General features: G+C 40.2%; 1 protein-coding gene across 1 annotated transcript in view; it reads right to left on the bottom strand.

Annotated features, from left to right (window-relative positions):
• Positions 1 to 24,563, bottom strand: part of isca1 (iron-sulfur cluster assembly 1) — a 40,539-nt gene that overhangs the window by 11,575 nt on the left and 4,401 nt on the right. Inside the window, exons 2-3 of the mRNA XM_043713256.1 lie at positions 14,392 to 14,445; positions 10,785 to 10,890 (exon numbers count right to left, since the gene is read on the bottom strand). Of these exons, the coding sequence (XP_043569191.1) occupies positions 10,785 to 10,890; positions 14,392 to 14,445 (160 nt within the window). The remainder of the gene's footprint in view (positions 1 to 10,784; positions 10,891 to 14,391; positions 14,446 to 24,563) is intronic.

Consider the following 24,563-nt stretch of genomic DNA (forward strand, 5'->3'; position numbering starts at 1 on the left):
TACTCACTGTATACCCATGACTGCGTCGCCAAATACCAGACTAATGCCGTTTACAAGTTCACTGATGACACCACCACAGTCGGTCAAATCTCAGATGGCGACGAAACAGACTACAGATGGGAGGTGGAAGACCTGGAAAAATGGTGCACTGAGAACAACCTAGCTCTCAATGCTGGCAAAACTAAGGAACTCATTATTGACTTTCGGCTGGATGTTAATCATATCCTCCTAATTGTATGTTAATCATACAAAATAATACATGGCTTGGAAAAGGTGGATGCTAGGAAATTGTTTCAGTTAAACGAGGAGACTAGGACCCGTGGACACAGCCTTAGAATTAGAGGGGGTCATTTCAGAACAGAAATGCGGAGGCATTTCTTCAGCCAGAGAGTCGTGGGCCTGTGGAATTCATTGCCACGGAGTGCAGTGGAAGCCGGGACGCTAAATGTCTTCAAGACCGAGATTGATAGATTCTTGTTGTCTCGAGGAATTAAGGGCTACCGGGAGAACGCTGGTAAGTGGAGCTGAAATGCGCATCAGCCATGATTGAATGGCGGAGTGGACTTGATGGGCCGAATGGCCTTACTTCCACTCCTATGTCTTATGGTCCTATACATTAACAGCACAGAGGTGGACCGAGTGGAGTGTGTCAAGCTCCTGGGAGTGGTCATCCACAACAAGCTTTCTTGGATTCTTCATGTGGATGCACTGGTTACAAAGGCCTAACAATGCCTCTTCTTCCTCAGGCAGCTGAGGAAATTTGGCACGATGGCGAATATCCTTGCCAACTTTTATAGGTGTGCCATTGAGAGCATTCTGTCTGGATGTATCACTACCTGGTATGGCAACTATACCGTTCAAGGTCTGAGACGGTTATAGAGAGTGGTGAACTCAACCCGGACAATCACAAAGGCCAACCTCCCATCTATCTACTAGGCCCACTGTCAAGGAAAGGCCACTAGTATTCTTAAAGATCCATCTCATCCTGCAATGTTTTTCTACAACCTCTACCATTGGAAAGAAGGTACAGAAGCCTGAACACACGCACCAGCCGGTTTCACAACAGTTTCTATCCTACTGTTGTTTGAATACTGAATGGACTCAAAGTCTTAACATTCATCTGTACCTGTGATTTTGTTTTTGCTGCTGGTTACCTATTATTTACTAATCTATGCTACTTCACTCTGTGATCTGCCTGTATTGCTCACAAGACAAAGCTTTTCACTATGCCTTGGCACAGGTGAGAATATATTCAATTCAATTCATGTTTGACAAACATATCAGAGACTTTTCAAGAATGATAACTAACAAGATTGATAAGGGAGAACTAGTGGAGGTGGTGTATTTTGACTTCCAGAAAGCATAAAAGCATGTGAGACTTGGGGCTTCTGGCATAGATTGAGAATTGGTTAACAGACAGAACAGCATAGGAATAAATGGGTCTTTTTGGAGTGGAGGTGGTAACTAGTGGGGTACCACAGGGACCAGTGTTTGGGACCCAGCTATTCACAATATATCTCAATAAATTGTATTAGAAAATCAAATGTTATTTTTCCAAGCTTGCTACTAACACAAACCTACATGGACCTGAGAGAATGGTGAGGAGGATGTAAAAGGGTTTCACAGCAATTTAGGCAAGTTGAGCGAGTGAGTAAATGCAAAGCTATTTTCAACAGAAAAGCAGAGTATTATATACTGATGACAGAATGGAAAGTACTGATCTACAAAAGGGGCCTTGGTGTTACTGACAGCAAGTTTGCAAGATGTTAGGAAGGCAAATGGTACAGTGCCTTCATTGCAAAAGGACTTGAGTGCAGGAGCACAGATGTCTTACTGCAGCTATATAGAGCCTTGGTGGAACATTTTTGTGCAGTTTTGCATATTCTTTCTGAGGGTAGAAGATTTGCCATACACAGAATGCAACAGAAGTTCACCAAATTGATCGCTGGGATACCAGGATTGTTTTGTGAGGTGAGACTGGGTGAATTGGACCAACATTCACTGTAGGTAGGATCTTTTGGAACATAAAACCATCAGAGGACTGGACAGACTGGATATAGAAATGATGTTTCCCTTTCTTTGAAGTTGATGACGGGGCATGTGGTTTCCAGAACAAAGGGTCATGTGATAGGCTATTTAGGACTGAGATGAGGAATTCCTTCACTCAGAGGATGGTGATGTTAAGACTAGAGGTTATGTCAATAAATAGGTTTAAGAAAAAACAGATACATTTCTAGAAGCTAAAAGTGTTGATGGGCATAGCGAGTGCTTAGCACAGACAGATGATCAGTCATGATTATGTCGAATGGCATGGATGGGCCAAATAAACCCTGTCCCTAGTTTCTATGTTTGTAGGAGACCATTATTGATTGTTGTAAAAACCATCTGGCTCAAAAATATCTTTCACTAATGTGAAAGAAGTCTGCCATCCTTACCTTGTTTGGCCTACATGTGGCCACAAAATGTGATTTACTCTCACCTGCCCTTTTCACTCACTTCAAAAGGCAATTTGGGATAGGCATCAAACCCTGGATTCAATAGGCAGCCACATACCATTACAGTGTATATTTTTTAAATAAAAAAATTGCTAAGCAACCAACGCATGTGCTCTATTATAAATTCCCTACATAAACTTCTTTAAATCCTTTATGGCACTCCTTAAACAAGCTTTGAAGACCATAAAGACATAGGTGTGGAAGGAAGGCCATTCGGCTCATCAAGTCCACTCTGCCATTTAATCATCGCTGATGGGCATTTCAACTCCACTTACACGCACTCTCCCCGTAGCCCTTACTTCCTTGTAAGATCAAGAATTTATCAATCTCTGCCTTGAAGACATTTAACGTTCCAATCTCCACTGCACTCTGTAGCAATTAATTCCACAGGTCTACCACTCTCTGGCTGAAGAAATGTCTCAGAATTTCCATTCTAAATTGATCCCCTCTAATTCTAAGGCTGTGCCCACAGGTCCTAGTCTCTCTGCTTAACGGAAGAAACTTCCCAGCATCCACCCTTTCTAAGGTATGCATTATCTTGTATGTTTCTATTAGATCTCCCACTCAACCTTCTAAACTCTAATGAATACAATCCCAGGATCCTCAGCCATTCATCGTATGTTAGGCCTACCATTCCAGGGATTATCCGTGTGAATCTCCGCTGGACACGCTCCAGTGCCAGTATGTCCTTGCGGCCCAAAATTGGACACCGTATTCTAAATGGGGCCTAACTATAGCTTTATAAAATCTCAGAAGCACATCACTGCTTTTATATTCCAACCCTCTTGAGATAAATGACAACGTTACATTCGCTTTCTTAATCATGGACTCAACTTGCAACTTAACCTTTAGAGATTCCAAATCCCTTTGTATTTCTGCATTATGAATTTTCTCACTGTTTAGAAAATAGACCATGCCTGTTTTCTTTTCTCCCCCAAGACCTTGCAGTTGCTCGCATTGAATTTCATCAGCCATTTCCTGGACCACTCTCCTAAACTGTCTAAATCTTTCTGTAGTCTCCCCACATCCTCAAAACTATCTGCCTGTCCACCTAACTTCATATCATCGGCAATCATCTATCCCATGTGACTATTTGAATTTTGCTCAATAACTTTCCTTGGAAATGATTTGGGGCTTTTACTAGGTTACTGATATTATATAAATCCAAACTATTGTCATTGTGATAAAGACTCTAGAATTACAAGCATTATGTTTAATTATTACCTACCAATCACAATACAGTTGCCCTTTACCATTATGTGGTATTCATTAATCTTGAATTGCAGAAGACATTACTTTGGCCAAAACTGAACTACTGCTTATTACAGTACAGTGACAATTCAGAGGAAATAAATATGATTAAGAAAAATAATTATTTTCATTCTTAAATTGCAGAGAAGCTCAAGGGCATTTGAAAAACCAGATAAAGGTTTTCAATATTCTGAAAAATTTCAGAGAGCAAGTTGTTTCCATTTGTTTAGATTAGATTACTTAGTGTGGAAACAGGCCCTTCGGCCCAACAAGTCCACACCGACCCGCCGAAGCGCAACCCACCCAGACCCATTCCCCTACATTTATCCCTACACCTAACACTACGGGCAATTTAGCATGGCCAATTCACCTGACCTGCACATTTTTGGACTGTGGGAGGAAACCGGAGCACCCGGAGGAAACCCATGCAGATACAGGGAGAATGTGCAAACTCCACACAGTCAGTCGCCTGAGGCAGGAATTGAACCCGGGTCTCTGGCGCTGTGAGGCAACAGTGCTAACCACTGTGCCACCATGCCACCCACGGTGTTGAGTTAGTAACAAGATGGCATATATTGAAGCTATTACATCAATCAAATACTTGTAAAAAGAAAACGGAGAGCTTTTTAAACAATAGAACGGTAAGAAATATGAAGGATTTGCACTCCAGTTTGCACTAGAGTGGAATGAAAACTAGCTTTAATGTGATTTAAATATTCATTATGGAAAATAAAGAGCATGAAAGCATGGGAAGGGTTAAAGCGTGGAGACTACTGCCAATCTGTTGCAAGGGGTCTGTGGAATGCTATACTAGTCAAAAAAGTCACTGTGGCAAGAACAGTGGAATGTTCTTACACCAATGAATAGAGTAAGGTTGAGGGAGTAAGGTTGAAGGTGAAAGGTCACTATGGTGGGACAAACTAACACAGTTAGTAAAGTCAGCCTCGCCTGCTAAATATCATCGTGGCAGGTTTGGAATAGGTTGTAATAATAAATGTTTGGGACAGGACATTAAATATCTAATTAATAGTTAGTAGAGTCAGCCTGCTTGAGACCATTAACAATAAATATCTAACCATGACATTAGGAAAATATTAAGTAGGGTCTGCAACAATGGTCTTTCATTCCAGAGTTGACAATAAAGTGTCTAATCATGACATTAGAATAACATTATGTAGAAAATACCATAGTGGTAGAACAAAAGAGATAATGGGAACTAACATCACTGGTTTATTGTATAGCTGAATGAGATAATTTTGATTAGCACAGTTGGACATGCTGATAAGCTAACAGAAACATAATTTAAAAAAATATAAAAAACCACGGACCCCGAGGTTCGTGGGCATTCAAGAATCTGCTTTCTGAGTGTCACAGTTTTTTGTTTTCAAATAAAAGACCTACTCCTTGAAGAACTCTCCACATCGCCTGGTGGTTCTCAACATTTTCTCCATGACATCATCTGTCTGGGCATTTTTCAGTTTATGGTTCAGGTATGCATAAATCATCAGGAATGACAAGCCACATTTGGGTTTTCAAGTGTAAGCTTATTTTGCATTTGCACAGTTGGAAACTATATTTGATTAAGAAAATTAACTATCAAAGCCAAAATTTCACAAATTAAACCTGGGACATGTTTTTGCGACTTTGGTTTCAGACAAGGCAGGTAGATCTTTCATTTAGCCATGTTAATCTCTCCAGAGCCTCTCTCCTCCATCTCTCTAATCACTTGCAGCTCCACAAGCTTCCTTGATATACAGTTTCCTCTCATTCTGGATTCCTAAGCATCATGAATTGATGGAGCGTCTTCAGCTGCACAGCCTGCAAGTCCAGGATTTCCCTTGTCTCTATCCTTCTTCCTCAATTTCTTCCTTTAACACACTCCTTAAATTTATCACTTTGACCAAGTTTTAAGTAATCAAAACAACATAGCTACCCTTGTATGGCTTGGTGTCATATTTGTTGTGTTATACTCCAGTGAATTTTCTGGGGACATTTTATTATGTTAAAACTGCTCGAAGTTGCTGCTGTTCAATTAAGTCATTGATTAGAAGCACAATTAAATTGATCCTGTATATATAAACATCCCAAAACATACTAGATCAGAAATCAATAATATTCACTACTTGAAGTTTTAACTACAAACGAACATAAAAGTTTGCAAGGTCAAAACTTCTTTCTCTACATATGCTGCAAAACCTGAGTAATTGCAGTATTTTCTGTTTCTATTAAGAAACAACGTTTTTAAAAAAATTTAACACTTCTGGAGTAGGTCGGATTTGAACCCAGGCCAAGCCGTACAGTCGTAGGGACACTACTTCTGTGCCACAAGAGGACCCTACAACTGAAGTGCAAGTCAAACATTCCCTTCCACTTTCTAAAATATATGCATTGTATTTATGAAAGAGATGAAGAAAGTTCAACAGAACAGAATTTTTGTAACTTATAAAATGAAAGAAATTACCTTCCAGACAATATTAGAGCCTCAAATTTTGTATTGAAGCAGGTAATAAAATTGAAAAAAGCTATTGTTCTACTTAGAATCCCTCCTCACCAAATAAATCGGTGACTACAAATAAGGACTATATTCATTCTAGATTTTCAGTAACAAGTTTTTTTCAAGAAAGAGTTCTTTCTAGTGAAGGCTCTTATAATTTCAAATTTTTACATCTATGAGTGCAAGGCTACAAGTTTGTCATTTCATCTTCATTTACATCTAGAGAGTTGATTCTTAAAACTGCAAGGTTGCTTTGACCAAAGTGGCTCAATTAATTTTCTAAATCTTATTTAAAAGCATTGATGGGAAATCTTGAATATTGATGTTTTTTTAAAAGCTCGACTGATTTTAAGTATTATTATCTTTGACATTTTGGTTTGTGTGGCTGATATTGCAAAAGCTTATTTTCATTAATTTTGTGAAGTGAACTAAGTTTAAACTAAGATTGAAAACAAAGTTATCAGTCATACAGCATGAAATCACAATGCAAACATTAATACACTGCAAACCATAATAATACTGATAAATACAATAACTGGAGATTTCTTGAAATTAAGATCACATTTTTTGATCTTTTTTTGATCACAAGATAACTTAAGGTTTTATAATTTCAGTAGTAAACAGGATGCAATTTGCAAACATATGAAATATAAGTTATGTGACAAGCACCAATATCACATGGATGATGAAGGAATTATCCATGCCTGGGTAGATTGGGTAATAAGCACTAGAAAAAGAAATGATATGGAGGTATCGGTATTGGATTGAGATGGACAAAATTAAAAATCACAACCAGGTTATCGTCCAACAGATTTAAGTGGAGATACAAACTTTTGGAGCGCTACTCTTTTATCAGGAAGCTAGCGGGGCAGGATCATAGGTCATAGAATTTATAGCAGAAGATCAAAGAGTCATACAACTGATGCAATGCATTGGACAAACTCAGATGGCTGTTAAGTCTTCAATCACCTTAGAATAGGGCTACAGACCTCAATTCATCAATATGTTAACCTCGGAACTTCTTTCAAGTCACATTCACAAGATAACTTAAGGTTTTATTAAAAAAAAGGTGACACCTCAGCTCAGAGAATGCATTAGAAGTGTGAGGTTAGTCTGTCTGTATCTCAGCCTTGAGTCAGACTGGTTCTATTTCCAAAGTAGGAATTTATAAAATGTCACATGGACTGACTGCCCACAGATTGCGTGCTTTTTGAACAAAATAGAATGTATCTGCAAATGCAAATTCACCCCAAAGTGTGTGTGTACGTGCATGTAAGGATGAGAGCGCGTGTGACAGTGTGAGAGAGTGAATGTGCGCACGTGTCCACATGTATATGAAAGTGAGCGTGCGCATGTATGCGAGTGTGCGTGCGAGTGTCCACATGTATGCGAGTGAGTGCATGCGTGTGTCCGCATGTATGTGAGTGAGTGTGCACGCATGTCCATGCGTATACGAAAGTGAGAGTGTGCGCTCGTGTCCGCATGCATGCGAGAGTGAGTGTGCACGTGTGTCCATGTGTATATGAAAGTGAGTGTGCACGCGTGTCCATGTGTACTCGAGAGTGAGTGTGCGCGCGAGTGTGTGCCTGAGAAGACGGACTCAACCGGGATCTCGGGTTCATGTCACACTGCAGGTGACTCCACAACACACTACACTTCACTCTCTCACACACACTCGCACCCTCTCACAGACATATACTCCATCACACTCGTGCATACACTATGAAGCATGCACACACAGAGATACAGACAGAGTCTAAACTCATACCTTGAATGCTTCATCTGAGCAGAGACATCACTTTTCTTTCTACTGAACCTTAAGTTATTTCAGGAATGTGACTTTAAAGAAGTTCTAGGATTTGTGTGTTATGAATTGAGACCTCCAGTCCCATTCTAGGTGATTGAAGACTTAACAGCAATCTATTTTTGTTCAATGCATTGCATCAGTTATATGACACTTTGATCTTCTGCTATAAATTCTGTGTCCTATGATCCTGCCCCACTAGCTACCTGGTGAAGGAAAGCTTGTACTTCCAAATAAACCTGTTGGACTATAACCTGGTGTTGTGTGATTTTTAACGTAGAAAAAGAAAGTTGATTTGGGGTTAGAACCAGTTGACACTGATCACCAAAGCATCAATTGTTATGTCTGTCCATGGTTTTGGTAGTTAACCATTACGATGTACTTGGTTGTAAATTCAATGGGGGGACGGGAGAGGGAGGACAAAAAAAAAAGAAACTGTATGGAAGTTGCTTTACATGTTAAATAAATTACAAACATTTATTGAGCAGTTTGTGTAATTTTCAGAACTTATTTTGAATTAAGAACTATAATTGCTACAGATTCCTTTTGATATTCCAGTGACATGGTTCATATTTCCAGCAGAAGAATAGCCAATGTCTTGCATCAGTGTTTCTTTAACCCTATACAGGGTTTCAATAACCTATGGATAATGGAATAGGGCATAATATCCAATTTCTAAAATTTTACGCATGACATTTGCTCTAACTGCTGTTTCTAACATGCAAGAAAACACAAGACTTGTTTTATTATTTACTATAAAGTATTATCAGATTATATTGCGATTAGTGTACCTAATGCTGCTAAATTTTTGCTTCTGATTTTATCAACAAACCCGATTCATATCTATAGCTTAACATACACAATCCGTCAGTGCTCCAATGTTAAGAGAGGTCCCAAAGTAAACAAATGACAGATTTATTATTAATTTGGAACATACTTAGTCCCAGGTTACTTCATGGACCAGGTTAAATGTTGCAAATAACCAAAGTATCTCGCAAGCACAGAAATCATAACAAAATGTTTTGTGGGTTTAACTAACCACTGCCATCTGCATTAAAATCAGTCATAATAAAGCCAAAATGTTAAATGTTAATAGAGTCATAGAGGTGTACAGCATGGAAACAGATCTTTCGGTCCAACCTGTCCACGCCGACCAGATATCCCAACCCAATCTAGTCCCACCTGCCAGCACCCGTTTATGTTCTCAATTAAACAAAAAAATTATAGAGGTATGATTTAATAGGTACAATATCATTATTAAGACTATTTTAAATGCTAATTCGTTGTGAAGTGCATAAATAATTCATATGTGATCTAGTCAATTTTCTGATTTTGATCCTGGTTTGCTAATGTCCTTGAGGGAAGGAGATCTGCCATCCTTCTCCAATCTAGCCAACATAGTAACTTCACACTCACAGCAATATGGCTGGCTCTTAACTGCTCTCTAAATGGCTTAGCAGATCACTCAGATCAACAGCAAATAGAAATGGACAACAAATGCTGAATTTGTCTGTGGCACTCAAATCCCCTGGAACAATAAACAACAAGATAAAGAAAGTAGATCTAAAGTCAGCCTTATTTCAAATACAGCAGGGTGTCAGATCAAAATGGACATGTTTAGAGCTGTGAATGGCAAATTTAGAACAAATGTAAAGAACTACTTTCTTACACCAATTTAGAATAAAAACAGCAAAGGTCAAGATTAAGGACTTATCTAGTAAACATACAAAAATGTATAAAAATATGAATGTCTTACTAAAACTATACAAGACTCAAGTAAGATCACACCTAGTATACTATCGACAGTTTAGGTCCCATTATCTAAGGGAAAATATACTTGCATTGAAGGCAGTCTGGAGTAGGATCATGAGGCTGATTCCAAGTATGAAGGGGTATTCCTTTGAAAGAGGTTGAGTAAGCTTGGCTTGGACCAAATGAGTTCATAAGAATGAGAAGAGACTTTACTGAAAAAGTAATCTTGGGAGGCTTGACAGGCCAAATGTAAAGTGGTTGTTTCTCCATCTGGGAGAGTGTAGAATCAGAGGGCATAATTTCAGAGAAAGGGATCACCCATTTAAGATAGAAATGAAACAGAATTCCTTCTCTCAGTGGAATTCTTTACTGCAGAGGCTGTCAAGGCTGGGTTATTGAAAATGTTTAAGCAATAAAGAAATCATGTGTTAAGGGGACTAAGCAGAGAGTGGAGTTAAGAATTATCAGCCATGATCTCATTGAATGGTAGAGCAGACTTGATGGTCCAATGGCTGATTTCTGATCCAATCTTTTACAGTTAAAATAATGGATTTGAAATTTGTAGAGAGCAGAATTCATATTTTGGAAGGACAGCATCTAACAGGTCAAAGCATTTAAATCTATTTTATGGTCAGCTGGATCCCATTAATAGTACATTCAACTAAGTAACTCAGCAAAGACCAGGCCCTGAGTCTGAAAAGTTGTCACAGGGCAATTGCACTGAGCTTTGAATTGATTTCAGTCTGAACCTGTTCAGTTTCAAATCTATTTAGGCTTTCAAACTAGCCCTATACTTCAGGAAAGCTAAACTACATTATCGATCACTAAGTTCCATTGAAACAATTGCAGTTTTCTTTTAAAACTGTGAGGGAATGATATAAAATTAAAATCTGGATTTCAGTATTTACAATATAAACAGATATTTAAAATAAAGTACAATCCTGATGGAAAACAAAACAAAGAAGATGTATATAATAAGGGACCTTACCATCCTGGACCACCTCTTCATCTGATTCTCTTTTCTCCTTTGTGTATTCTAAAGTGTAAGACAAACCATTGCATCCTCTGGTTCGAACTCCAATTTTCAATCCAATCTACCACAGAATTATATTTTAGAAAAAAGTGCAGGTTGTTCACTTCCTTAATTACATTTACTGTCCCATAAGAATTTTATCATTAACAAATATGCTGCAAATTAACTTACACTTTTAATCAATCATTCTCAGGGTCACAACCACAAGGCATGAAGGAAATTCCTACATTGATTTTTATTTTAAAAACACTAGTTTAACTTTTAAAATGTCACTTTCAGACAGGTAAGTTGACTGTTTCTAGAAATTTCTAGCGATTACCCAAGACAAAAACTAACTTATCATTTCTCTCAAATGTTGCACTTCCATTTGTATAAACCTGTACTAAAACCCAAACAAAGAGCAAATGAAATATAAGAGAAATTAATTACAGATAAACACAGCATGGATAGAAAAAAGGGAAATCATTCTTGACAAATCTACTTGAATTCTTTGAGGTTGTAACTCATACAGTTGATTGGGGGAGCCAGTGGATGTGGTTTATTCACACTTTCAGAAGGCTTTTGACAAAGTCCCACAGAAGAGATTAATGTGTAAAATTGAAGTGCATAGTATTGTGGGTAGTGTATTGAAATGAATAGAAAATTGATAAGCAGACAGGAAACAGTCGGAATAAATGGGTCTTTTTAGGAATAACAGGCAGACTAGTGGGGTACTGCAGGGATTAGTACTAGGATTCCAGCTATTCACAATATAACGATTTAAATGAAGGAATTAAATGCAATATCTCAAAACGTGTAGCTAGGTGGAAGGGTGAGCGGTAAAGAGAATGCAGAGATGTTGCAGAGTGATTGGGACAACTTGAGTGAGTGGGCAAATGTGTGGCAGATGCAGTATACAGTGGATAAATAAGAGGTTATCCACTTTGATAGCAAAAATAGGAATGCAGATTATTATTTCAATGGGCTGTAAGTTGAGAGAAGGAAATTTTCAGTGAAACATGGGAACCTTCAAGTACCAGTTTGGTGCAAGTGCGCAGGTGCAGCAGACAGTAAAAAAGGAAAATTGTATGTTGGCCTTAATAGTGAGAGGATGTGAGTAAAAGAACAAGGATGCAAGGCACTGGTGAGGTCACACTTGGAATATTGTGCAGTTTTAGTCGCCTTATCTGGAGGAAAAATGTTCTTGCTATACAGGGAATGGAGTGAAGGTTTACCAAATTGATTCCAGGGGTGGGAGGACTGATGTATGAGGAGAGAGAGATTGAGTCAGTTGCGATGGTATTCATTGTAGTTTAGAAGAATGAGGGGGAAATCTCAGAAACCTATAAAATCGTCACAGGATGAAACAGGTTAGCTGTAGGAAGGATGTTCCCGATGGTGAGAGCCCAGAACTGGGGTCATAGTTTAAGGTTAAGATATAAACCTTTACGGATTGAAATGAGAAGAAATTTCTTCACCCAGAGAATGATTAGCCTGAGGAATTCACTGCTAAAGAAAGTGTTGAGGCCAAAACATTATGGGTTTTCAAAAAGAATATAGATATAGCTCTCGTAGCAAAAGGGATCAAGCTACATATGGAAGGACTGGTTTAGGATATTGAGCTTCATGATCAGCCATGATTACAATGAGCAGACTCGAGAGGTCAAATGGCCTACTCCTGTTCCTATCTTCTACGTTTCAAAGTAAAAATCACCTCTATGACAAGAAGGACTATTAAATAATTCAACTCACTTTCTCACCTTGTTTGTGACAGCTACGGCAACAATGTTATGGCGCAAAGACGTTTACATTTCAGGAATGAGTGGGGTAATTTCTTTCACATAAGGCACTTCTAACTTTTTTCATTTATTTTGAAATCTGAAAGTATTTATTTGTATCCATAAGATGGCTTTGGTTGTTGGAGGCTAATCAGTTCAGCCACACAACGCTGATACAGGATTCATTAGAGTAGGGTCTTAAGCCCAACCAAACTCAGTTCCTTCATTAACAACTTCCCCACCAACCATGAGGCCAGAAATAGGGAATGTTTTGCTCATGATTGTAGTGTTCAGTACCATCCACAACTCCTCAGATAATGAAGTACGATATGCTCACTTGTAGCCAGGCATGGACAACATTCAGGCTTGCATTGACATATGGCATGAAATGTTACCTGTCATTAAAGTGTCAAGTGTTGATCATCTTGAATGAGAGAAAATTGACCCATTGCCCCTTACAGTCAGGGTTTTACAATATGGAAAGAGGTCCTTTGTCCAATCTTGTCTGTGCCAGTCATCAAGTACCTATCTACTCTCGTCTAATTTTCCAGCATTTGACCCATAGCCTTCTTTACAATGGTGTTTCAATAGTTTATCGAAGTACTTAAAAACCTTTATCCCCTGTTCAGGCAGTGAGCGCCAGATAACCTTTAACCTCTGGGGAAAAAAAGTTTTCCTCAAATCCTCTCCTAAACCTCATCTTAAATCTACAGTCATCTCCACAGTAGGAAAAGGTTTCTTCCCATCTACCCTGCACCCCTCATGATTTTGCATACCTTAGTTAGGTGTCCTCTTAGCCTTCTTTGTTCAGTAACTCCAGCCTATATGGTGTCTCTTCATAGCTAAATCACCCTGGCAATGGCATATCCTGGCAAATCTGCTCCACACCCTCTCTAACACAATCACATTCCTCTTCTAGCAATGCAACCAGAATTGCACACAGTACTCCTGCTCTGGCCTAACTAACATTTATATAGCTCCACTGCACGTCACTGCTCTTGTAACCTTCACAATTTTGTAACCTTGACTAATAAAAACAAGTATCCCAAATACCTTCTGAGCTATCTTATCCACCAGTCCTGTTGCCTTCACTGCCTACAGGCATGCGCCAAGTCACTTTGATCCTCTGTACTCACTGCGTATTCCTTTAGATTTCTAAAATTCCCTTAGGCTGCTAAACTTTCAGGATTAAATTCCTTCTGTGACTGTTGTGGCCATCAGGCCAGCCTGTTTAAATCATCCTATAATCAGTTTACAACATCCCCAACTTCTCTGTCATCTGAATGATGATCAAAAACTGATCAAAATTTCTGCATTCATGTCTAGATCATTAATACAAACTACAAACAAACTCTGTGGTACACCGCTGAACACAGGTTACCAGTCATAAAGAAACATGACCAACGTTCACCCTCTGGTTCCTGCCAATAAGCTCATTTTGGATCCAATGTGCCAAATAGCCCTGGATCCAAATCAGCTCTTACCATTTTGACCCATCGGTCATGTTAGACTAGATCAACTGTAATACCCTCAACTACACACCTGATCACCTGCTCAAAACTTCCATCAAACTTGTTACAGACTTTCAACAGCATTACCATTGATACAGTACTTTTATTCATTTATTCAACAGATGATACAAAAGGAAAGTTAAATTATTTTGCATGGTATAAGTAGCATCACATGTACAACTTCTGCTGCAAAGTAAAGCATTTTTTAAACAAAAAAATGCATGTGCATCAATTCTTGAATTTTCCTCATAATGGACAAACATGCAAGTGTGATGGACAGCTAAAAATACTTACATATTCAGGTTTTTCCTGAAGCAGCTGTTTAATTTTGTTAACAGCTAAAGGAGTCTAGATAGGAGAAAAAAAATAAGTTTAAATGTTCAACAATGATTTCAAAATTGTAACATCACACCCACATAATTTAAAAACTTATCACTACATATCTATGAAATGATAACACAGAACTTTTTAATATACAAAATGTTTATCAAATTTGGGAACTCATTTCTCATGCACGTTCTGGTGAAATCAGTTGGAGACCAGGCTACTTTTTAAACAAATCCCACCTAATTCTCATAATTGAATTTCTTCATTTCCTTCCACCACCAGAGCCCACATAAAGCCTGCATTTGTTATCATAATTTCAGAACAATTTTGATCAAACAAAAATTCACTTTGAAAAGAGAAGGAAAGTCTATAACAAGTTTGATTGAAATATTTGAGTAGGTGACTCAGTGTGTATTTGGGAGTACCACAGTTGATCTAATCTCGCATGGACTATAACAGACCAGCCAAGGTAGTAAGAGCTGATTGGATCCAGAGATTTTTGGCACATTGGACCCAAAATTATCTTACTGCAGGAAGCAGAGGGTGAACGTTATTACGTTGGGTATTTGACATGAGGTCACTGTTAGAATATTGCGTGCAATTCTGGTCTCCTTCCTATTGGAAAGATGTTGTGAAACTTGAAAGGGTTCAGAAAAGATTTACAAGGATGTTGCCAGGGTTGGAGGATTTGAGCTACAGGGAGAGGCTGAACAGGCTGGGGATTTTCCCTGGAGCGTTGAGGCTGAGGGGTGACCTTATAGAGGTTTACAAAATTATGAGGGACATGGATAGGGTAAATAGGCAAAGTATTTTCCCTGGGGTCGGGGAGTCCAGAACTAGAGGCCATAGGTTTAGGGTGAGAGGGAAAAGTCTCCCTGCAGCCAGCAACATTCTTCCACTCCAACAACTTAACTTTACTAATCCATCCACCTATGCCTGCATCCAAGTCGTTTATAAAAATGACAAACAATAATAGTCCCAAAACAGATCCTTATGGCACACCACTAGTAACTGGACTCCAGGCTAAATATTTTCCATCAACCACCACTCGTTGCCTTCTTACAGAAAGCCAGTTTCTAATCCAAACTGCTAAATCACCCTCAATCGGGATTTCTCCAACAGCCGATCATGTGGAACCTTATCAAAGGCTTTACTGAAGTCCATGTACACCACGTCAACTGCCCTACCCTCATCCACATAGTTGGTCATCTTCTCAAAAAACTCAATGAGGTTTGTGAGACACGATCTGCCCTTGAAGAATCCATGTTGACTATTTCCAATCAAATTGCTGCCTGCTAGATGGTTACAAATCCTCTCTCTTATAAATTTTTTTCAAAACTTTTCCTATAACAGATGCAAGGCTCACTGGTCTATAGTTATCTGGGTCATCTCTTCTGCCCTTCTTGAACAAGGAATCAATATTTGCAATCCTCCAGTCCTCTGGTACTGGACCTGTACACAATGTCAACTCAAAGATCAAGGCCAAAGGTTTGGCCATCTCCTCCCTAGCTTCCCAGAGAATTCTCAGAAAAATCCCATCCATCCCAGGGGACTTATCTACTTTCACACCTTCTATAATTGATAACACCTCCTCCTTACTAATCCTGATGTAAAGCTTTGGCCTGAAACATCGATTTTCCTGCTCCTTGGATGCTGCCTGACCTGCTGTGCTTTTTCAGCACTACTCTAATCTTGAGTCAATCCTTTCAAGTCAGACTAGAGGCCTGTGACCAGTGGAGTGCCACAAGGATCGGTGCTGGGTCCTCTACTTTTTATCATTTACTTAAATGATTTAGATGTGAGCATAAGATATACAGTTAGTAAATTTGCAGATGACGCCAAAATTGGAGGTATAGTGGACAGTGAAGAGGGTTACCTCAGAATACAACAGGATCTGGACCAGATGGGTCAATGGGCTAACAAGTGACAGATGGAGTTTAATTCAGATAAATGCGAGGTGCTGCATTCTGGGAAAGCAAATCTTAGCAGACTTATACACTTAATGGTAAGGTCCTAGGGAGTGTTGCTGAACAAAGAGGCTTTGGAGTGCAGGTTCATAGCTCCTTGAAAGTAGTTGTAGGTAGATAGGATAGTGAATGCGGTGTTTGGTATGCTTTCCTTTTTTGGTCAGAGTATTGAGTACAGGGGTTGGGAGGTCATGTTGCGGCTGTACAGGGCATTGGTTAAGCCACTGTTGGAATATTGCTTGCAATTCTGGTCTCCTTCCTATTGGAAAGATGTTGTGAAACTTGAAAGAGTTCAGAAATGACTTACAAGGATGTTGCCAGGGTTGGAGGATTTGAGCTGTAGGGAGGCGCTGAACAAGCTGGGGCTGTTTTTCCTGGAGTGTTGGAGGCTGAGAGGTGACCTTATAGAGGTTTACAAAATTATGAGGGGCATGGATAGGATAAATAGCCAAAGTCTTTTCCCTGGGGTCAGGGAGTCCAGAACAATGGGGCAACTTTTTCACATAGAGGGTGGTACGTGTATGGAATGAGCTGCCAGAGTAAGTGGTAGAGGCTGGTACAATTGCAACATTTAAGAGACATTTGGATGGGTATATGAATAGGAAGGGTTTGGAGGGATATGGGCCAGGTGCTGGCAGATGGGACTAGATTGGGTTGGGATATCTGGTCAGCATGGACGGGTTTGACCGAAGGGTCTGTTTCCATGCTGTACACCTCTATGACTCTAAGTCTAATACCTGTATCTGAGTCGACTCCTCCACAATATTCTCCTTTTCCTGAGTGAAAACAGATGAGAAATCTTCGTTTAGCACCTCTCAGATCTCCACAGGGTCCACTCAACTTCCTGCTTCTGTCTTTGACAGGCCCTATTCCTATCCTAGTTATCCTTTTATTCCTCACATATCTATAGAAAGCTTTAGGGATTTCCTTTATTCTACCTGCTGAAGACTGTTCATGTCCCCTCCTTGCTCTTCTTAACTCTCTTCAAATCCTTCCTAACTACTCTGTAATTCTCCATCACCTCATCTAAACCATCTTGCCTCAACGTCACATAAGCCTCCTCCTTCTTTAGTAAACCACGGTTCCTTTACCTTAACACTTCCTGCCTGCCTGACAGGGACACACCAATCAAAGACACGCAATATCTGTTCCCTAAACCAACTCCACATTTTGACTGTACCCATCCTCTGCATTTTGCTGCTCCATTCTATGTCTCTTAAGTCTTGCCTGATCACATCATAACTCCCCTTCCCTTATCTATCATTCTTGACCTATGGCATGCGCCTATCCCATTCCATCGCTAAAATAAACGCAATCAAATTATGGTCACTCTTTCCAAAGTACTCATCTATCAGTAAATCAAACACCTGGCCTCGGTCATTACCAAGTACCAGATGCAGTGTGGCCTCCCCTCGTCAGCCCTTCGACATCCTGTGTCAGGAAACCCTCCTGCATACATTGGACAAAAACTGATCCATCCGACGTACTAGAGTTATAGCATTTCCAGTCAATGCTGGGGAAGTTGAAGTCCTCCATAATGACTACCCTGTTCCTTTCACTCCTGCCCAGAATCAGTTTGCCAATCCTTTCCTCCACATCCCTGGAATTTTGCAGAGGCCTATAAAAAACTCCCATCAGTGTGACCTCTCCTCTCCTGTTTCTAAACTCAGCCCACACTACTTCAGTAGATGAGTCCTCATCAAAAGTTCTTTCAGCCACCATTATACCGTCCTTGACTAACAAAGCCACACCTTCCCCTGTTTTTACTACCTTCCCTGATCTTAATGGAAGATCTAAACCCTGGAACCTGCAACATCTGTTCCTTACCTTCCTCTATCGATGTCTCAGAAATGGCCACAACATCAAAGTCACCAGGTACCTATCCATGCTGATAGCTCACCTACCTTATTCCGGATACTCCTGGCGTTGAAGTAGATACACTTCAAACCAGCTTGCTGTCTGCCAGCATATTCCTATGACCATGAAATCCTGTCCATGCCCTCCCTACTTTCATCCTTCTGTGCATTGGAACTACACCTCAAGTTCCCATCCCCCTGCTAAGCTAGTTTAAATCCACCCGAATAGTACCAGCAAATTTGCCACCATGATATTAGTACCCCTCGGTTTCAAGTAAGTTCAAGTCCGACCTGTTTGTAGAGGTCTTACCTTCCCCAGAATTAGCCGCAATTATCCATAAACCTGAAACCCTCCCTCCTGCACCATCCCTACTGCCACATGTTCAGCTGATATCTCTCCCTGTTCTTCGCCTCGTTATCATGTGGCACGGGTAATAAACCAGAGATAACAACTCTGTTTGTGCTCACTCTGCTTCCACCCTAGCTCCCTGAAATCCTGCCCCTTTTTCTACCTAGGTCATTGGTACTTATGTGGACCACAACTTGGGGCTGGTCACCCTCTCCTTTCGGGACCCCAAAGACACAATCCAAGACATCACAGACCCTGGCACCTGGGAGGCAACACACCAACCGTAAGTCTCTTTCGTTCCCAACAAACCTTCTATCTGATCCTCTAACTATTGAATCCCCAATGACTAACATTCTCCTCCTTGCCCCCTTCCCTTTTATGCAGCACGGACAGATTCTGTGCCAGAGACCTGCACCCCTGTGCATGCCCCTGGTAAGTGTGCCCCCCAATAGTATGCAAAACGGTATACCTGTTTTTCAGGGGAACGACCAGAGAGGACCCCTATCCTGACAACAAGCAAAACTAATGTAATTTACAAAATACTTTGCAAGAACTGAAATAAACACTACATTGGACAAACAGGTAGAAAACTAACCATCAGAATACATTAACATCAACTAGCCACAAAATGACATGACCCACTCTCACTAGTATTCTTCCATACAGATATGGAAGGACTCCACTTCGACTGGGACAACACATCCATCCTAGGACAATGCAAACAGAGACACGCACAAGAACTCGTAGAATCATGGCATTCCAACCAGAACTCTATCAACAAACACACTGATCTGGATCCCATTTACCACTCCCCGAGAAAAAGAACAGGACATTACATCACCACAGGAAATGATGTCACCAACCCTAGGAAACTCAAACATATAAATACAAAGCGGGCTACACCACCAGTGCTTCATTCAGAGGCTTGCTCAAGATGTTACCTGGTATGGTGATGAAACATCTGGAAACGAATCTGCCAGCTCAGCGAGCAAACCTACATGTGGAACCTCAATAGGAGCTACAAATCTTCTCAAAACTCAGTTAAAAAGGAAGTTAGGATCCAACAAGCCAGGTTTCATTCTGGTATTTGATTTTTCCAATATTAACATAAACTAAAATCATAATGTAAATCAAATTTTGCAATCTAACTTTATAATTTAATTCAGACATTATTCTGCTAAATAGCTCTGTCATTTTGAAAGCCGTTATGTTAATGTTAAGGTTTGGAGTTCAAAACTGAATGTTGTACTCGCAATAGGGCTTGCCACAGATCTATGCAACTGAAATATTATTTTGTAACTTTGACAGTAGAGAATTGGAAGAACAATGATCAGTTCTTTATACTAGTTTTTGTACCTGTGCAGCAGCATTTTGTTGATTGTACACATGAACACCTAAATAAATTCTTTAGGTCCATATAACAATTCAACTGAGGCTCAGAGGCCTATTGCACAGAAAAGAACCCTTCCACCCATCAAGTTTATGTCAGGCAAAACCAACCACCTAACATTCTAATCCCGTTTTTCAGCAATCTTAACATCCTGTACTACTGTGCACGCTCAAGAAAGGGAGATTTTTTTTAAAATTTGGTTTTCTTGGTTCATACTTTGGAAGGTCTTTTCACAGGATAAATTGAAGCCCAGAATTAGGGGCCCAGTACAAAAGAAAGGGTGATGTCACAGGAAAGCCATAAGTTAATTAGTTTGTAACAGCTGCTAATTTGATTAATCTATTATTGGTTACTCTCAGATTAAAGGCAAATCGGAAAAATATTTACAGGCACAAACTAAAGTACCAGTAGGACTTTTAAAAAAAAGTAGTAAATAAAATGGAGATAAAGGCCAGGCAATGCATGATGTGGGAGCTGGTGGACCCCACAGCTATTTACGTTACACATCAATGATCTGGAAGAAAAAGGCAGTGCATTATTGCAAAGTTTGCAGATGACACAAAGATAAGTGGAGGGACGGGTAGTGTTGGAGAAGCAGGGAAGCTTCAGAAGACTTGACTGGCTAGGAGAAAGGGCAAAGAAGTGGCAGATGGAATATAATGTGGGAAAGTGTGAGATTACGCACCTTGGTAGGAAAAATACAGGCCTAAACTATTTACAAAATGGGGAAAGGCTTCAAACGTCTGAAGCACAAAGAGACTTGGGAGTCCTAGTTTAGGATTCTCTTAAGGTTAACGTGCAGGTTCAGTTGGCTGTTAGGAAAGCCAATGCAATGTTTGTATTCATTTTAAGTGGGCAAGAGAAGAAGAGAACAGATATCCTCTTGAGGCTGTATAAAGGGGGGGGCTAGTCATACCGCATTTGAAATATTGACAGCAGTTTAAGGAATGTTCTGGTATTTGAGGGGCTCCAGAGGGGGTTTACAAGAATGATTTGGGAATGAAGGGCTTGTCATATGAGAAATAGTGGAGGACTAGAAGTTTAGAAGAATGAGGTGGGGCATCTCATTGAAACTGAAAGGCTTGGAAATGTATTCACGAGTAGGAGACACTAGGACTCAAGGGCACAGCCTCAGAGTAAAGGGACAACCCTTCTGAACTGAGATGGGAAGGAATTTCTTCAGCCAGGACAGTAGTAAATCTATGGAACGCATTGCCGCAGAGGGCTTGAAGGCCAATTATTAACTTTAAGACGGAAGTAGATAGGTTCTTGATTAGCAAAGAGATCAAGGGTTATGGACAGAAGATAGGAGAATGAGGTTCAGAAAGCATCAGCCTTGATCAAATGGTGGATAAGACTCAATGGGATGACTGACCTAATTCTGCTCCCATTTCTTATGGTCTTATAAGCACCCTAATTTTATATTCAACTACCTACAAGATAAAGAATATTATTCTATTAACTTTCTCAACTACTTGCTGTAGCTAGATGCCAATCAATTGTGATTTATGCACAAGGACACCCAGATCTCTTTGCAATATAGAGCACTGCAAACTCTGACCATTTAGATAGGTTTCTTCTTTATTTACACCAAAACTTTTCCCATGTTATACCCCAATTGCCAGATCTTTGCCCACTCAATTAACCTATCTAGTTCCCTTTGTAGAATCTACATGTCCTCTTCAAAATGTATATTCCTACCTAGCTCTGCATCAGCAATAAACATTGCAATGATAACTTTGGTCTTTACATTTACAGCAATTGTAAAACGTGGTGGTTCCAGCCCCGATTCACATGGCACAACATTCAGCTCATCTTGCCAACCAGAAAATGACCCATTTATGTTTATTATTGACCCCCCCTGCCCCCAGGAAAGTCGGCAGGAAATTGATGAGCAAATTTGCAGAGGTGTAAGAATACTAACAAAACAGTAATTATAAAAGATTATTTCAAGTTTCTCAACATTAACTGGGGTAGTATAGTATTAAGGGCTTGGATGGAGTGGATTTCATGAAATAAGCACTGGACAACTTTTTACGCCCAACAAGGGATGGAGCTATTTTGGATCTAATTCTGGGCAAGTAGAGAGCATTTTAGTGGTAATGGTCACAACAGGGTGCAATTTAAGCTTATTATGGACAAAGAAATATCACTGGAAAGTTGCAAAAGGTTTTAGATTTGGGGACACCTCATTTCAGTAATACAACGTATATTGGGAACAGCTCCTAGTGGAGAAATCTACAAAAGAACAGTGGGCAGGCATTCACAAAGGAAATGAGGAGGGAACAAGTCTTATACGTTCCTCCTGGGATGATAGGAAGGCATTACAAGCCAGAGAACCATGGATATCCAAACGTATTCAGGATATATCAAGAGAAGCTTTTAGCAGGTACAAAGGGAACAAATCAGCAAGGTTATTGGTGGAGTACAAAAAGTCAGAAGTCACATGACACCAGGTTATAGTCCAATGGGTTTATTTGAAATCACAAGCTTTCAGAGCATTGCTCCTTTGTCAGGTGAAGTGCAGTGAAGCGCATAGGTGTAAGATATATAGGCAGAGAGATAATGGCATATTCTGTGCCTATGCACTTCCCTCCACATCACCTGACGAAGGAACAGCGCTCCAAAAGCTTGTGATTTCAAATACTGCGGGTGCTCTGGGTTCCTCTCACAATCCCAAGATGTGCAGGTTAGGTGAATTGGCCACACTAAATTGCCTATAGCTTTATGTGCATTAGTCGGGGGTAAATGTACGGGAATTGGTCTGGATGGGTTACTTTTCGGAGGGTAGGTGTGGATTTGGGGTAAAGGGCCTGTTTCCACACAGTAGGGAATCTAATCTAAAATCTTAAAAACCTGGTGTCATGTGACTTCTGACTGTGTCATTCCCAGTCCAACACTGGCCCTTTCACATCATGGAGTATTGCAAGTACAGGGTGGAGCTTAAGAAAGCAATTAGGAAAGGGAAGAGGGGATATCAGAAAGCTCTGGCTGGTAAAAGTAGAGAAAATCCCAAGATATTCTCTAAGTATATTATTGGGAAGGGAAATAACCAGGGAAAGTGTAGGGCCCATTAGGTACCAAGGGGGCAATCTATGGGTGGAGCCAGAGGACTTTGGTAGAATGCGGAAGCAAAACTTTACATCAAGTTTTGCTCTAGAGAATGAGGATGAAACAATGGAACCCAGCAGAGAGACTACAAGGTTCTTTGGAAAATTGACATAGGAAGCACAAGGTATCAGAGGTGTTGACAGGCTTAAAGGTGAACTTTATCTCCACTTGGAGAGGTAAGGCCTGATCAAAGATAGCCATCATAGCTTTGTCAGAGGGAGGTCAACTTTGATTGAGTTTTTTTGAGGTGACCAGGCATGTAGTGTAAGGTAGTGCACTTGATGTGATTTTATGGATTTCAGCAAAGCCTTTGACAAGATTGCACGCACAGGAGACTTATGAAGAAGGCAAGTGCACATGGGGCACAGGGTAATTTGATAAAGTGGATTCAAAATTGGTTCACCTGTAGGAGACAGTGTGTTGACAGAAGGCTGCTTTAGTGACTGGAAGCCAGTGTTGCGTACCAAAGGGGTCTGTGCTGGATCCTCTATTATTTGTCATTTATTAAAGTGACTTAGATCACTATGTGGGTGTTTGCTGATGACACAAAGATTGGATTGTGTGATTAACAGTGAGGTTGAGTGTCTTGGGCTACAAGATATATATGGAATAGTCAAATGGGCAGATAAGTGGCAGATGAAACTCAATCCTGATAATTGTGAGGTGATAGGTTTTGGAAGGAGTAAATTGACAAGAAAATATTCAATGAATGGCATGACACTAGGAAGTTCTGTAGAACAAAGGGACCTTGGCATGTTTGTCCACAGATCTCTGAAGGCAGAAGACACGTTAGTAGGTTGGAGAAAAAGGCATATCGGATATTTGTCTTTATCAATCAAGGCATAGTTTACAAAAGCAAGGAAATAATGATGGAGCTGTATTGAACTTTGGTAAAACTAGAGCACTGTGTACAGTTCTGGTCTCCACATTACAGGAAGGATATGATTGTACTGGAGGGGGTATAGAGAGGTTTCACCAATGTGTTGACAGAGGTGGAAAATTTAAGTTATAAGGAGAGGTTGGATAAACTAGAGTTATTTTCATTGGAGCAGAGAAGACTAAGGACTGATCTGATTGAGGTGTACAAGATTAGGAGGCAGGTACTCATGTGACTCAGCCAACATTGTCTATCTTATACGTTGCAGGCAGGGATGCCCAGAGGCATGGTATACTGGGGAAACTGAGCAAAGGCTACGACAACGGATGAATGGGCACCGCACAACAATCAACAGACAGGAGGGTTCCCTCCCAGTTGGGGAACACTTCAGTGGTCCAGGACATTCAGCCTCGGACCTTTGGGTGACCATCCTCCAAGGTGGACTTCGGGACAGGCAGCAGAGGAAAGTGGCTGAGCAGAGGCTGATAGCTAAGTTTGGTACCCATAGGGAGGGCCTCAACCGGGACCTTGGGTTCATGTCACATTACAGGTGATCACCATTGCACTACCTACACACACACACACACAC

The sequence above is a fragment of the Chiloscyllium plagiosum genome, chromosome 2, assembly GCF_004010195.1.
Source record: "Chiloscyllium plagiosum isolate BGI_BamShark_2017 chromosome 2, ASM401019v2, whole genome shotgun sequence".
In the NCBI taxonomy this organism is placed as follows: Eukaryota; Metazoa; Chordata; class Chondrichthyes; order Orectolobiformes; family Hemiscylliidae; genus Chiloscyllium; species Chiloscyllium plagiosum.